At 37.2% G+C, this 13,185-nt stretch overlaps 1 protein-coding gene across 3 annotated transcripts in view; it reads left to right on the top strand.

The window, feature by feature from the left end:
* The window catches only part of SS18 (SS18 subunit of BAF chromatin remodeling complex), a 44,263-nt gene that overhangs the window by 19,200 nt on the left and 11,878 nt on the right, over window positions 1-13,185 (top strand). For all 3 annotated transcript variants that reach the window (XM_002195386.7, XM_012572078.5, XM_030266112.4), the window contains exon 5: window positions 4,804-5,025. In XM_002195386.7, coding sequence (XP_002195422.3) covers window positions 4,804-5,025 — 222 coding nt within the window. The remainder of the gene's footprint in view (window positions 1-4,803; window positions 5,026-13,185) is intronic.

Genomic DNA, 13,185 nt, shown 5'->3' with positions numbered 1-13,185 from the left:
TATGTGAAAGGTAAATAGCTTTGTTTTGGTATTCACCTAGACAGATACTTAAATACAGTTCCCAACTAAGCTTTAATTTAGCCTTTCCTCCAACATATTCCCTTTCTTGAATGTCTGTTCTTTCCATCTCAGTTTGACATTTTCTCTGAGGATGTGAAGATAAACAGCTTAGGATGAGGGCATCTCTAATATCAGAAAGGCTTGCTAAAATAATTTCATAGGTTGGAAAAAGGGAAACAGAACCATCTTGTTAAGTGTGTCACTGAATTACACATGTGTTTTCAAGTGTATGTCAGTTTACCTGCTTGTGAGCCTTTCTGTATTTCACAGAGAAATTGCTCTGTATTTCTTTTCGTATTTTTAATAATTTCTGTATTCTGTGTATTTGCTTTCTAATTTTAGGGCACTTACTCTTAGCTTACATAAACATTTTTACTAAAAACCAGATACAAAATCCTAAATATCTGTAGAGATGATCTGTATAAAAGGAGTAAAGTCACTAATCTTAAACCAAAAGAATCCAGCACTGACATCATTTGACCAGCATGGAAAAAGTAAAATGCAGGCTCTTAAAAATGCCAGCTAAGGATTTCAGGTATTATCTGAGCAGGGGCTTCCACAGACGACTGAGTATTGGCAGAAGACAGGGGTTGATGGGAGGATTAGAAGAACTGCCTAGTGGTCATCAGGGCATGAGTAATTTTAAAGTTCTGTTACAGACCTGTTCCACTGCCTGAAGGGCAAAGGATGATTTTTCTTGTACTTGTGTCCTGGTTAATACAGAACGTGAAGTGCTGCTGGGCACCTTAATTGCATCCCCTGACAAATATGTGTCTGTATCCTCTTGCCAGGGAAGACAGTCACAGCAAACCTTTTTCAGCTGGTGATATATTTGAGTGTTATTTGTACCTGTGACAGATTGTGGTTTTTTGCTGAAAAAATTGCTGTCTGAAGAGTTAGTTTGAGTTTGTGTGATCTGAGTTAGGGTGATCTGGATTTGGAAGGAGATGATGAACAGATAAGATAAGCTAGGGGCAAGTTGTCTTCTTGATTTCTTAAAGTTGTCTTGTGAAAACTTGAAAGGTAAGACTAGCTGTAGGGGTCTCTGACCTTTGTCATGGCACTGGTAGGTGACCTTCCTGAATAAGAGGTTGTCCTGGTTCCAGCCAGAACAGGGTTAATTTTTGCAGTAGCCAGGAGGCATGGCCAGGACCTGCAGGTTATTCTGACCTGCAGGATATTGTTGGGGATTCTGTGTGGTGAGCAATTGCCTGTGAATCCTTTATATCTTATACACTGCTATTAATACTGTTGATGTTCTTATTTTATTGCTTTTTCCAGTAAATTGTTCTTATCTCTATTTGTAATCTTTACTTTTTGTGCCTCCTGTTCTCCTCTCCAGTCTAGCACAGGAAAGGGGATACAGGGGAGTAAGCAAAGTGGTGTGTGGCTTGGAGTGTTTTAGTGGAAATGGCAAATTGGTGAATAGCATTTCTAAACCACAACACAGGTGTTTGTGTGTTCCCAGCAAGTTCTCTCAAAATCTTCCCTTCCTGCAAATGTAGTCTCAAATGTATTTAGTTTGGATTACATCTTCTTGGAGGTAAGATGTATGCATAGGTGATTAAGAGGAAAAAGGACTTCTTTTTATACTTAGGATAAATAGTTACTCTGCTAACTTCATTATAACACAAATCTAATTAAAAGTGTATCTACATATAACATTTTAAAGCAGGTACTTTCAAGTGGAAATGCATTCTGCATGCCGCATTAATTCACTCTTAGTTCATTCATATTCTCGTCTTTCTATTTAATTTATCCATATAAAAAAGAAAATAAATTATTTTGTCCTTATACGCAAGAGAACTCAATGAAGTGTTATGGCAAACTATAAAAAAGTTATATGTAAAGTGTGTTGTTATTATTTTTCATTTGCAAGGTTTTTGATCCTATGGTCTTAGCTTTTTCTCTGTTTTTGTTTTCTAGCTTCTTACTAACAAACCCCTAGATTTTGACCACAGAAAATACACATGCCTCACATTTCATATAGCAGCTTTTTCTTATGGGTGCTTTCTCCTGTTTTAGTGCCACCTGAGACATGAAGTATAAGCCAACCTTTTAGAGAAGGTGTAGTATTTTTTCAAGCTATCTCTTGGGATGATTTTTGCCTTCCTAATTTTGCATCTTATGTTACCAGTTTTTAGAAACCTGCTCCCCTGTGTGCTTGTTTAACTCTTTGAATATCACTGACAGTGTCTTTCATCAAAAAGAAAATAAAGCCCTTCCCAAGTTCTAACTTTCTGGCACTAACCCTGTGTATTCCTTTTTTTAAATAGGAAAGTAGTCTTCTAGCAGCCCTGCAACAGTTGCTTCACAGTACAGTAGGAAGCTTTTCTTCACTGTAGCTTTACCTCAGAGCACATTCATGATTGAGCTCATGGTTAGAGGCAAGCTCACTTTTTCATAATTAAACTGTCTCCATCTTCTCATTATTATAGAATTAAGCAGTGTTGAATTGAGGAGAGGCAGTATAGGCATCTGTAGTACTCTTGTGGGTATAATCCTGTTCACTGAATTACTTTTTCTGTATTCGTGGTGGACCTGCCTTTGTACATTTCAGCAATCTCTGCTCACCTTGTTTTGCAGGAGCAGTGAATTGCATGTTTGATGCCTTTTTCAGGATCAGGTGTTTATTTCAGTAATGTGACTTAAGGGCAGGAGGATAGACACATTTTAAAACTTACTCTGTTTCTTCATTTTGGCTTTAGTAGCCATGTTCATTTATCATTGTTACCTTTTTCTTCTGCATCTTTTTGTTTCAGTCAGGTAGTGTTGTCTCTATGACCTTGTGTACAGCTCTCTGTCCTTATTTCTGCCTTCATTCTATCCTAGATTAGTGCATTTTTTTTTTCATTAGCCAAGGACTTAGGAGCTGTTTTCATCTGAAAAGGGGGGGGGGGGTGTGGTTATTTTTTTTTTTCCCCCACTGGGAAATATGTAAACAAATCAGTACCTTCTTGCAGCTCTACTAGTGTAGTTTCTTTTAGATTCCTCTTCTTAAGAGTTTTCTAGCTTAAGAAAAATCCTGTGGCATGTTAAGCAACAGCAGTATCTTCTTGCTGAAATCTGTACATAATCAGCGTTTGCCTTGTTAACAGTTGACCTGGTCTGTCCTGTCCTCTGGTTCTACATATTTTCATGAAGTCTTCATGTGCTGCTTGTCATGGGCATAGTCCATGCATTTTATCTGATTTTTTTACTTATCATAGTTACATCCAGTCTGACATCTTACTAGTTTTAGTTCTAGTAGCTGTTCACTATTCCACCTAAAGTAATGTGTAAACTCACCAGATGGTATTGTAATGTTGTACTTGTAAAATGCCCATTCAGAGTAATCCAAATTCAACCTTTGTTGTCAGGAGGAAGGGAAATAAAAGGTGAAAAGATGTTGTTGGCACATGGGTGTATGAACAGGGTGCTTTTCCTTTGCTTCTTCACAAGCTGAACTGATAATTTGGAGACTGTCCTTCCATTTATCATCCCCTGCTCTAGTAATCTGCAAATCTAGTAATCTGCAAACTGCAGTATTCTGCAGTTGCAGAATATTGGCTATATAGTGCATGATCCAAAATGTTAAATAGTTCTTCAGCCATTTTTATTCTACATTGTTGCATAGTGTCTGAATCACGGCAATGCTAGGTCCATTAGAAATCAAAAGCATTGATTTTCTGTCGTTTTGAAATTTTCCACCGTGTTTACAAGTAGAGAAGATGCAGCACATTGCCTGTAACATTTTCCCTTTGTTCCTTTTTTCACACCTTTCTTTGATTTCCAAGGTTGTTCTTTTACGTATTCAGAGCAAAGGTGATGTGGTTACCAGCACAGGTCACTAAATGCTTTCCATTTACATGTCATTCTTATTAAAAAGTCAGGACTGAAGTATCCAAAAAAAAGTCTTGATGTCTTACCACAAAGATTTGTTCTCATTCCCATCTCAGGAGATAAACTCAGGAGTTGTCTTCTTGTCATGAACAACTTTTGGTTACATTTTTAATCTACAAGGGCATTAAAACAGCTCTGTAGAATGAGTTTGACTCACAGGTTTTCCGTGAAGGCCTTTGCTTTTGTATAAGTGATCCATGGAGTACTTGTCACCTTCTCTTTCTTCTGTGGGTAACTATAATAATTTGAGCAAAAGTTAGCCTAAGTTAGCATTTAGTGGTGGACTTGGCAGTGTTACATTTGTTGTTGAACTTGACAGTCTTAGTGGTCTTTTCCAACCATAATGTTTCTATGATTCTGTGTTATTATGTCAATGTTAATACTGACTGCATTTAAAAATAATAATAATTGTTAGTTTCAAAAAATTATCTAGCATGGTTTGTTTGAATACACCGAAATTTTACAGCCTTTGTAACAATTACAGCTATGATGGAGTTACCAAGCTGTCTGTTACACTGGTCTTGTGCCATTCAGAACAAAATTCAGACTGTATTATGCAAGTACTAAAAAGACTCGTTTTGTGTGTGATATGGATAGAAGATGAGCTGTATGATAATTCACATTTGTTACAGAAGCTTTAGTTACTCAACAAAAGAAAATGTATTTCATAGTAGAGATGAACTTTGTTGTTCATTTTGTTATTTTTAAAGTGAGGAAAACACATGCAAACTGTATTTTAAATTTATTTTCATGTAATTGTATTTAATGACTTCTGTTTAGTTTTGTGATTCAGAATGACTGTTTTCACCTGCTTTTATGATGCTTAATGTGCAACTTTTTTCCCTGGTTTTCTTTCTGAAGGACCCAACCATATGCCTATGCAAGGACCTGGACCTAACCAACTCAATATGACAAACAGTTCCATGAATATGCCTTCAAGTAGCCATGGGTCCATGGGTGGCTATAATCACTCAGTGCCATCGTCACAGAGCATGCCAGTGCAGAATCAGATGACAATGAGCCAGGGACAGCCGATGGGCAACTATGGGCCCAGACCAAACATGAATATGCAACCAAACCAAGGTAAGTGAGATATCTGTTAGCTTCTGTAAAAGGAAAGCATCTTGAGTGCAGTTTTTTTTAAAGGTCTTATCTTGCAGATTTCCTCCTCTAAATGTGTTTGTACCCTGAGATTGGCTCAGTTGCTTAGAGCACGGTGCTAAGAACACAAAAATTGTGACTTCAGTCACCCTATGGACCATTTACCTATGACGTGGACTCAGTGGTCCTTGTGGAAGGATCATCTCAGAATACTCTGTGAATATTCTGTACCCATGTTTGGAGGATTCTACACCTCTTTTCTCCCATATAGCTGTGACTTTTTGTTTATTTGCAGACATACAATTGTATTCAGGTATAATGTAAGAATCCAGAAATGGATCTACTGTCAGCAGTTATAAGCTGGAGCTACTGTTTGTCTTTTTCAGACTTCACTTTTCTAACTAAGTGTTAGTGTCATTCAGGTTGATAAAATACATCTCTACTTTTAAGTAGAGATGTTGGTTAAATGGAAAAATCAAAAGTCAGATAGCCCTCAGATTGTTATACCTAGTTAGTCTTTGTTTTCTGCTGCATGCTGTTTCAGCAGTTTTAGCATGGAATGTCTGTTTAGTCTTAAAGAAGCAAAATTCAGTTCCAGGAACAAATCTGGTACTCCCTACTGTTTTAATGAGATGTCCTTGTATATATAGTAAAAATCAAAGCTAATTTTGTATCTAATTTTGCATAAACTGATGGTGTTTTCATGTCCTTGTTGAAGTGCAAGGACATTGTGGAATTAAAATATTGCATTAGAGTCACAGCACAGCAAATTACTAAGTTGTATATGTACTGCATATTCTTATAGAGGTGCTTTACAAGTCAGCAATCAGTATTTTCAGCTTACCTGTTAAGTCTGTTACTGCATTGGATCTGTACATAGCACCTGCTAGAAGACATATGACAAACCAAAACTCCACTTTTTTATGTGTAGATACCATCTGTTCCTGAGGTGTACAGACAGACCAGGTCATACTGATCAGTTTGATTATTAGGTTACAGAAAGGTGCAAAACAGACAAAAGACTAACTTAATAAGAGGCTAAAAATAAGTCATGATGAGAGAAGCTGTCTCTGCTCTTTTCTTACTGGTAGAGAAAGTGGGAGATCTGAGGCCTTTAACATCCACATAGTTAATAGCATTTTTCTTAATGTATATCAATGCAAGAAACAAAAGATAGGTACATAGTAGGGGAAGTCGTAAGTGGGGATACTTTTGACTGTCTCTCTGAACTGGGAAGTTATCTCTGTATTCTGGGCAATACATAGTGTAGTAATTCTGTGAACATTGTAAAATGCTTTGGAAAAGCCCTATGGTGTTTCAATTCAGATTTTTTAGTTGCAGAGCTAGCAATACTTATGTAGCAGTATTTGTGAGTGAGCCATCTAGTAAGTCACTCTACAGAAAGTGATTTTGTGTGACTAGCCTAAAATTTAGGAGATGATTCCATTTCAAAGTAGCATTCTTTACTCTTCCACATAATATTCCCCTGTTGTGTTTTCAGTACTCTGTCAAACTTGAAAATTGGTCATTAGACACTAAGCAGAAATAAACTTAAATAATTTCTGTGCTGAGCAAATAGTGGTAGTGAAGTGATTTTGGGGAATAGAGAATCAAACAGTATTAACCAAATTATAGGTTCAAGAACAAGAGCAAAATCTTTACTTAGAACAATGGTACCAATGCCATTAGGGCCACAACAAGCTTTTGAACTGTATAACTCTAATTCTGCCAAGTTTTGGCCCTTTAGGCTAAAACTTTCCCATTTCAAGTGTCTGCTTCAAGGCTGGTTCTATTTTTTGTAGAGGTTTCACAGAAGGAGAGGCCAGTGGGGTGAAAAATCACATTCTTTAAAGTGTTTCAATGTCTCACAAAAACATTGGTAAACAGAGCACTTAATATATAAATGTAGGAGTGCATGTGCCCCTTTCTTTGAAGCAAGGCTTTGAAACTTGTCTGTATGCAAACAAAGTGCTATTTGCTGTTACATGAAAATACTGTTCCAAATACCTGTGAGAGAGGAAGTCTTAATTCTGAAGATGGGGTAGTTTGCTATTTTGATTTAAGATGATTTCCAATCAGGTCTGCTTAGTACAATTCCTCTATTTTCTACTCTAGTTACATGTGTATAGATGGTTGGTGACAAATTAGAGGAAGTATTTTTGTATCTTCACTCTCTTGTGACTCCAAGACAGCTCCAGGGCAGAGAATGACAGCAATGTTTGAGACCATGGGAAATTTAGAGGTAGGTAGCCAAGCCCCACTTTGGCTGGGCAGAGGTCTCAGCCAAGCATGGCCACCGCAGGCTTCTCTCCTAAGTGAAGAAACAAGAATGAGCTGCTAGGAAATGCACCCAGTGTCGTTTTACAAAAGGGGAATAAACAGATTGGGACTCAAAAGATTTCTTAACTGGTCATATGTGCAACAATTCAGAAGCACAAACGAACGAAAATCTCAACCTCAGTGTTGTTGGTCAGGAGACACTTGTGAACCCCTAAGTATGCTTTGTTTCTTTGTCTTACATTGATATGGATTGATCTATACTGAAGATGAGAGATCCTACTACATATGTCAGTTAATAACAGCACTAGCTAAATATAATGCTAAATATCCCACAAGATGAGGTCCTAGCATCTCAAGTTGGCTGTTAAAATATTTTTGGCCTTAATCTTTCCCTGTGTGGGTTCCTCATCTGTAGAGGAATGACTCTGATGGTAAGATTAAAATACCATCTGATTTCACAGGAGAGTTGTCAAAGTATGTCATTATAAATATTTGGACAAATTACTTACGGGTGCCATAAGAAAACCTATGAATAAATTAATAATTCTGTCTTCAGTGTTTGACTAGTCATCATATCTCACGTGAACTGTTAGGAAGAAACAAAATACTAAAATAGTTTTTCAATGGGTAATACCTACCATGTACTGAATGAAGCCAGTACTTCTATGGGAAAAGAAGCATACTATCAGATAACAGATAAAACTACCATAACACTCAGAAAGGCTTGCTCTAGCACTTGGGTTATGCTTGAGCATAACCTCTTTATGTGCACTTGCTACCAAAACATCTTGCTGTATATGCACCTTGTGAGGCAGATGGTGTTAGCAAGAAAAAATGAAAAAGTGCTAATTAAGAAATAAAATGCATAGTAACCGAACTGTTTGCTGGGTTTACTTCCTATATCCGCTCTATGCTCTAATTTGCACTAGTTACAAAATGCTATCCGAAAGAATACCTTAAATGAGAAGCAGAGTTTTTAGGGTATTTATTTTATATAGTCAGTCCAGTTTAAAAGAGAAATTCTAGTAATTTTGGGCTTAAAAAGCAGAATATTGAAGTGGAAGACTCTGTAGATGACTCTTCATTGAAAAGTTAATATAGCAGCCCAGGACATCTGCAAGGAATATTTGCTACCTTTTTGGAAAAGATAGGCAGCAGAAGGAACTGAATGAATATGAAAGAAACTATATTCTTCTTGTGTATAGTAAACTATTTAGGTTGAAAAAAAATTTCAAGTGTTGCCAGTTTTTGGCTTTTCAGAGGGGAGATGTAGGTGTGATTTGTCTGAAACCTGACACTTGCATGGAAATGCCTCTTTTTTTATGTTGTACAAATCTTTCATACTCAGGGAATAATATTTAATAGTGGAATTAATACATTTTATAAGTAAGAACCAAGAAATTATAGCTTGGTCATCTCAGTCTCTGGTGTGCATGGCCATTCCAGAGACTGTTTCTCCTTGGTCAGATCCCTTTGTTGGAATTCCATTCCTGTGCTAGAAGAGCTTGACAGAAAGTTGCCAGATTCCCAGTCTCTATTGAGTGAGCATTGTATGTTGCCTGTGTGTGGGGAACTAGTTTACAGGTGACTTCTGTAGGACCAAGATCATGTTGACGTCAGTCATTTGCAGAACAGTTGTCAAATCTGGTGCTGAAATTTTTTAATGATAGTTTCATTTATATAACCTTGGAAAAAAATCCATTAACATTTCAGATCTCTTTCACGTAGAAGCAAATATGAAGATACAGATAGCGTAGAGATGAGACAGATGCAGATTCTGGTTGTTGTGCACATAAAGAAAGGAACATGAAGATAGGAACATCCAATGTTAGCTAAAATAGAAAAATATTCAGGGTATGGCAGATAAGGATAAAGTGATTTCTGAGTTTGACTACCTTTTGTGAATGTCTTCCCATCTGTTCACTCCCATGTTAGCTGAGACTGTCAGGTTTCAGTACCTCAACTGTTTACAATAGTCAAGATGTTATAAAAAGCAGGGCAGTCTCAATTTTTTTTTAAATCTAGCCTACTAAAGGGAAATAAAGTTACCTTCACATTCTGAAATGCCATCACGCTATAGCTGCATTGTGTAGGATCTCTAGCTGTAGAAGACGCTGTAGTTTTGGTCATGAAAAACAAAATATATAAACAGCTGCCACAGAGCTTGTGCTTTCATCTTCTTTCCCTGGAGTAAAACATGAAAGGCAATGTTGGTAATTAAGGAATTTTTTTTCTATGACATTTTATGTTCTATTTTTTTTAAAATGATACCTGAAAATGGGCTTCAGTTTGAGATGAGAAATTTGTGGAGTAATAAAGTGTAGAAAAGTATCTACTGTCTTTAATTTGTAGCCTTAATCATACATTTGGAGTAGCAAAAAGTTTTGTATCCTCAAAGTCTTTTGAGATAATGTTTAAACTGCTCCTGATGTTAAAACACCTTTTGAATGATGGTTCATTTGACTAAGTACCTCTGAATTGTAGTGTTTGTCAAGTTAAATTTACCCTACATTATAGTTTCTAAGATAGTTCGCACAAGTCTTAAAACCATCATTTAAAAAACAAGCCTATTTTTAAAAACATGTGGAAAAACACCAAAAAAGTTTTGCTGAAGGCAGCTGCAGTGATACTTATTTTGTTATTTTTGTAGCAGTAGACACAGTGATGAGATTGACCCTGGTAAGTCTGGCATGGTGGGCTTTGCTCATATTTTAGATACGGATATCCAGGTCCTTCATCTATGCAGGTGTACATTATGAAATGCCTAAAGAATAGACCCTTGAGCAACATAACTAGCGTAATTTGGAAGACTGAAGAATCAATAACTTGTACTGCTGCTTTTTGGTCATACCCACCTATTCCCTTAGCTCTTTTGTCAGAACAGAGTCACCAGTTCATTTATGAGCATGGTTCCTCACTTCTCTGCTGCTTCAAAAGGTTCAACGATGTCAGCAGTTACTCTTGTCCTCTCATAGCATTTACGACCAGTATCTGAGTTTCAGCATAAGGATGATAATAAAGAGACGTTTTTAAACCACTAAACTTCTCTGCAGTTCTTTCACCCTCTGCACTTCTGGTCTCTGATTTGTTAGCTTTATCTGGGACCTACTTTCAGTTTGTATTTCTGTTTCTGTTTATCTTACCTGTGTGAAGACTAGGTTGTCAGTTTCCCAAAGTCCTTTCTTGTCAGGGGACTGCTGCTGTGTTACTGTACTTGCAAGAAGATCAGGTAGTAGTCCATTTTTTTCTTTAATCCATATACCTTCCCTATACATGTGGCCTCCTTATGAGATACTAGTTGGAGCAGAAGTTATTTTTTCTCCTCAACTGCTCAAAATTGTCTACACCCACTAAACAAAAATTAGTATTGTTAATAATGTAGACCAGTTAAATTCTGTACTTGCATATTTTACAGAGATAATCTTAACACAATATTTTTTTGGTTGCGTTTTGACCTGTGTACTGATAAAATACTTCGTCCTCACTGGATCAAATAATTCTAGAAATTAACAAAAAAAAGGGTTCCTATGGAGAGTTTTTGAAAGCAGTGAGCATTCTCCTGCAGCTCACAGTTGTATGAGCTTTGTATATGAAAGTCTCACCTCCGGGTCTGGAAGAGATCATGACTTACACCAAATGTAGTTTGTTGTACCTGATAGGAGATTCGAGAGCTGTGTTTTAGGGTGCTTGTAAAAATATGTGCCACAAATATTAGGAAACATTACAGAATCATTGAATGGTTTGGATTGAAAGGGACTTGAAAGATCATACAGTTCCAACCTCCCTGTCTGTGCTACAACTAGCCCAGGTTTCTCAGAGTCCTATCCATCCTGGTCTTGAACACACCCAGGAATGAGCATTCACAACTTCTTTGGGCAACCTGTTCCAGTGCCTCACCACCTTCACACTGAAGAATTTCCTCCTAATATCCAATCTATACCTACCCTCTTTCAGTTTAGAACTATTGCCTCTTGTCCTGTCACTGTCTGTGTGTATAAAAAGTCTATCTCCCTCCCTTTTACAAAGCCCCGTAAAGTACTGGAAGGCCACAATGATGTCTCCCTGGAACTTTCTCTGCTCCATGTTCTCTTAGCATTTCCTTATAGGAGAGGTGCTTTATCCGTCTGATAATCCTTGTGGCCTTTCTTTTGACTCAGTCCAACAGGTCAGTGTCTTTTTGTGCTGGACACCCTAGAGCTGGATACAACAGTCTGGGTGGGATCTCACCAGAGCAGAGTAGAACGGCAGGTTCACCTCACCTGACCACCTGACCATGTTTTTTCATGCAACCCAGGATTACAGTTGGTTTTTTGGGCTGCAGGCCCACATTGCCAGATCCGTCCCAGCTTTTCATCAATGCAAACCCTCAAGTTCTTCCCAAGGCTGCTCTCAGTGGGTTTCCCACTCTGTACTCATATCTAGGTTTGCCCCATCCCAGGTGCTGCACCTTGCACTTTCATTTGCTGAACTTCATGAGCTTCTTTTGGGCCCATTTCTCAAGTTTGTCCATATCCAAGTAGATAATGAACTAAGAGTCTTAAGTGTTTTATTAAGTTTTGGGAATTTGTGTCATATTAAGTATTACATGATGAATAAACACAGCTTTCTCCTAGGCTAGATTTTTCAAATGGAAACCTAAATTCAGAGTTCCCTTGTCCTTCAAAAGCACTGCATAAAATGGTTATGTTCCATGAGGCAGTGGAGACCATGGTGGTTCTTTTAGATATCTTTTTAATAAGAAGAACCAAACTGGAAGGAAGCCAGGCCGTCTGTTACGAACACAACACACAGCCTAATACAGGGTAGTGAATTCTCATTGTGGCTCTACAAAGCGTTAATGAAGTTCTAATTTAAAAAGCAAACAGAAAATCTCTACATTGCACCATGGGGACCCAACACATTTTATCACATTGTATTGTGACTAATATTAATATTGTTAATTAACAAGCTTTCTTGAGATCTAGGAATATTATGGCAACAAGTTTCTATTTTTTATCGAGACTGCCTAATGTTTCTCAGTACCTCCAAACAGGAGCAGTGAAATGGAATAATCTAAATTACCTACTCATTTAGAAGATCAAAAAAGGAAATGTATTCTGCCAATAATTAAAATAAGTACATCTGAATTTAATTTAACCCCCTTTTTTTTACTTTGAAGTTGAGACACAGAAACTTGCCATACTGAAGGATGGCATAACTGAATCTTCTTAAGAGTGGCCAATATTTATCTTTAGAGGAAAATGAAGCTTAAGCCACTTTACTTCTCGGTGAGAGATCCCACACTGGGGTTTTATGAGATTTAACTAATGTACTTTGAATTCATACCATTAATTAATTTGTCATAATTTTCCCTCATAACTCTGCATAGACAGTATGTAAGTGACTACATATTCTTTTGCCTGTATAAATCCATTGTCACTTGGCTGTATCTAGGTATTTTGCCAGTACTGTAGTTTTACAGAGGACTTTCTGCTTGTGCTTCAGCACCTAGTTATTCAAACATACTAAATGGAATGGAAAAATCTAAGCATACAGAAAGAAGGTGATATCTTCCTTTTTCTCCTTGATGGCACTTAGGAGTGGCTCTGGTAGTTGGATGTTTGGTGTCATGGTTTGGTTTAGTTTTTAGTGAGGCTGCTAGTTTCTTGTTGTCTTTGTTGTTTATAAAATAGATGATTATTTTAAAAGGCAAAAAAAGCTTAGAGTTTCACCATTATAGACTGGACAGTATGTGTGAAGTGAATTAATATATTATAAAAATCTGTTGTTTAAAGAAGTTTAGCTCCTTGTCACAACTTTTTTTCCTCCTCATGTTTTTGATACTGGATGTGGTACTACAGAGGAGGCACAGAGGTTGTTCTT

Source organism: Taeniopygia guttata, chromosome 2 (assembly GCF_048771995.1).
Source record: "Taeniopygia guttata chromosome 2, bTaeGut7.mat, whole genome shotgun sequence".
NCBI classification, from domain to species: domain Eukaryota; kingdom Metazoa; phylum Chordata; class Aves; order Passeriformes; family Estrildidae; genus Taeniopygia; species Taeniopygia guttata.
The sequence above is the reverse complement of the archived record's forward strand: the minus strand, read 5'-3'. Positions and strand labels throughout refer to the sequence as shown.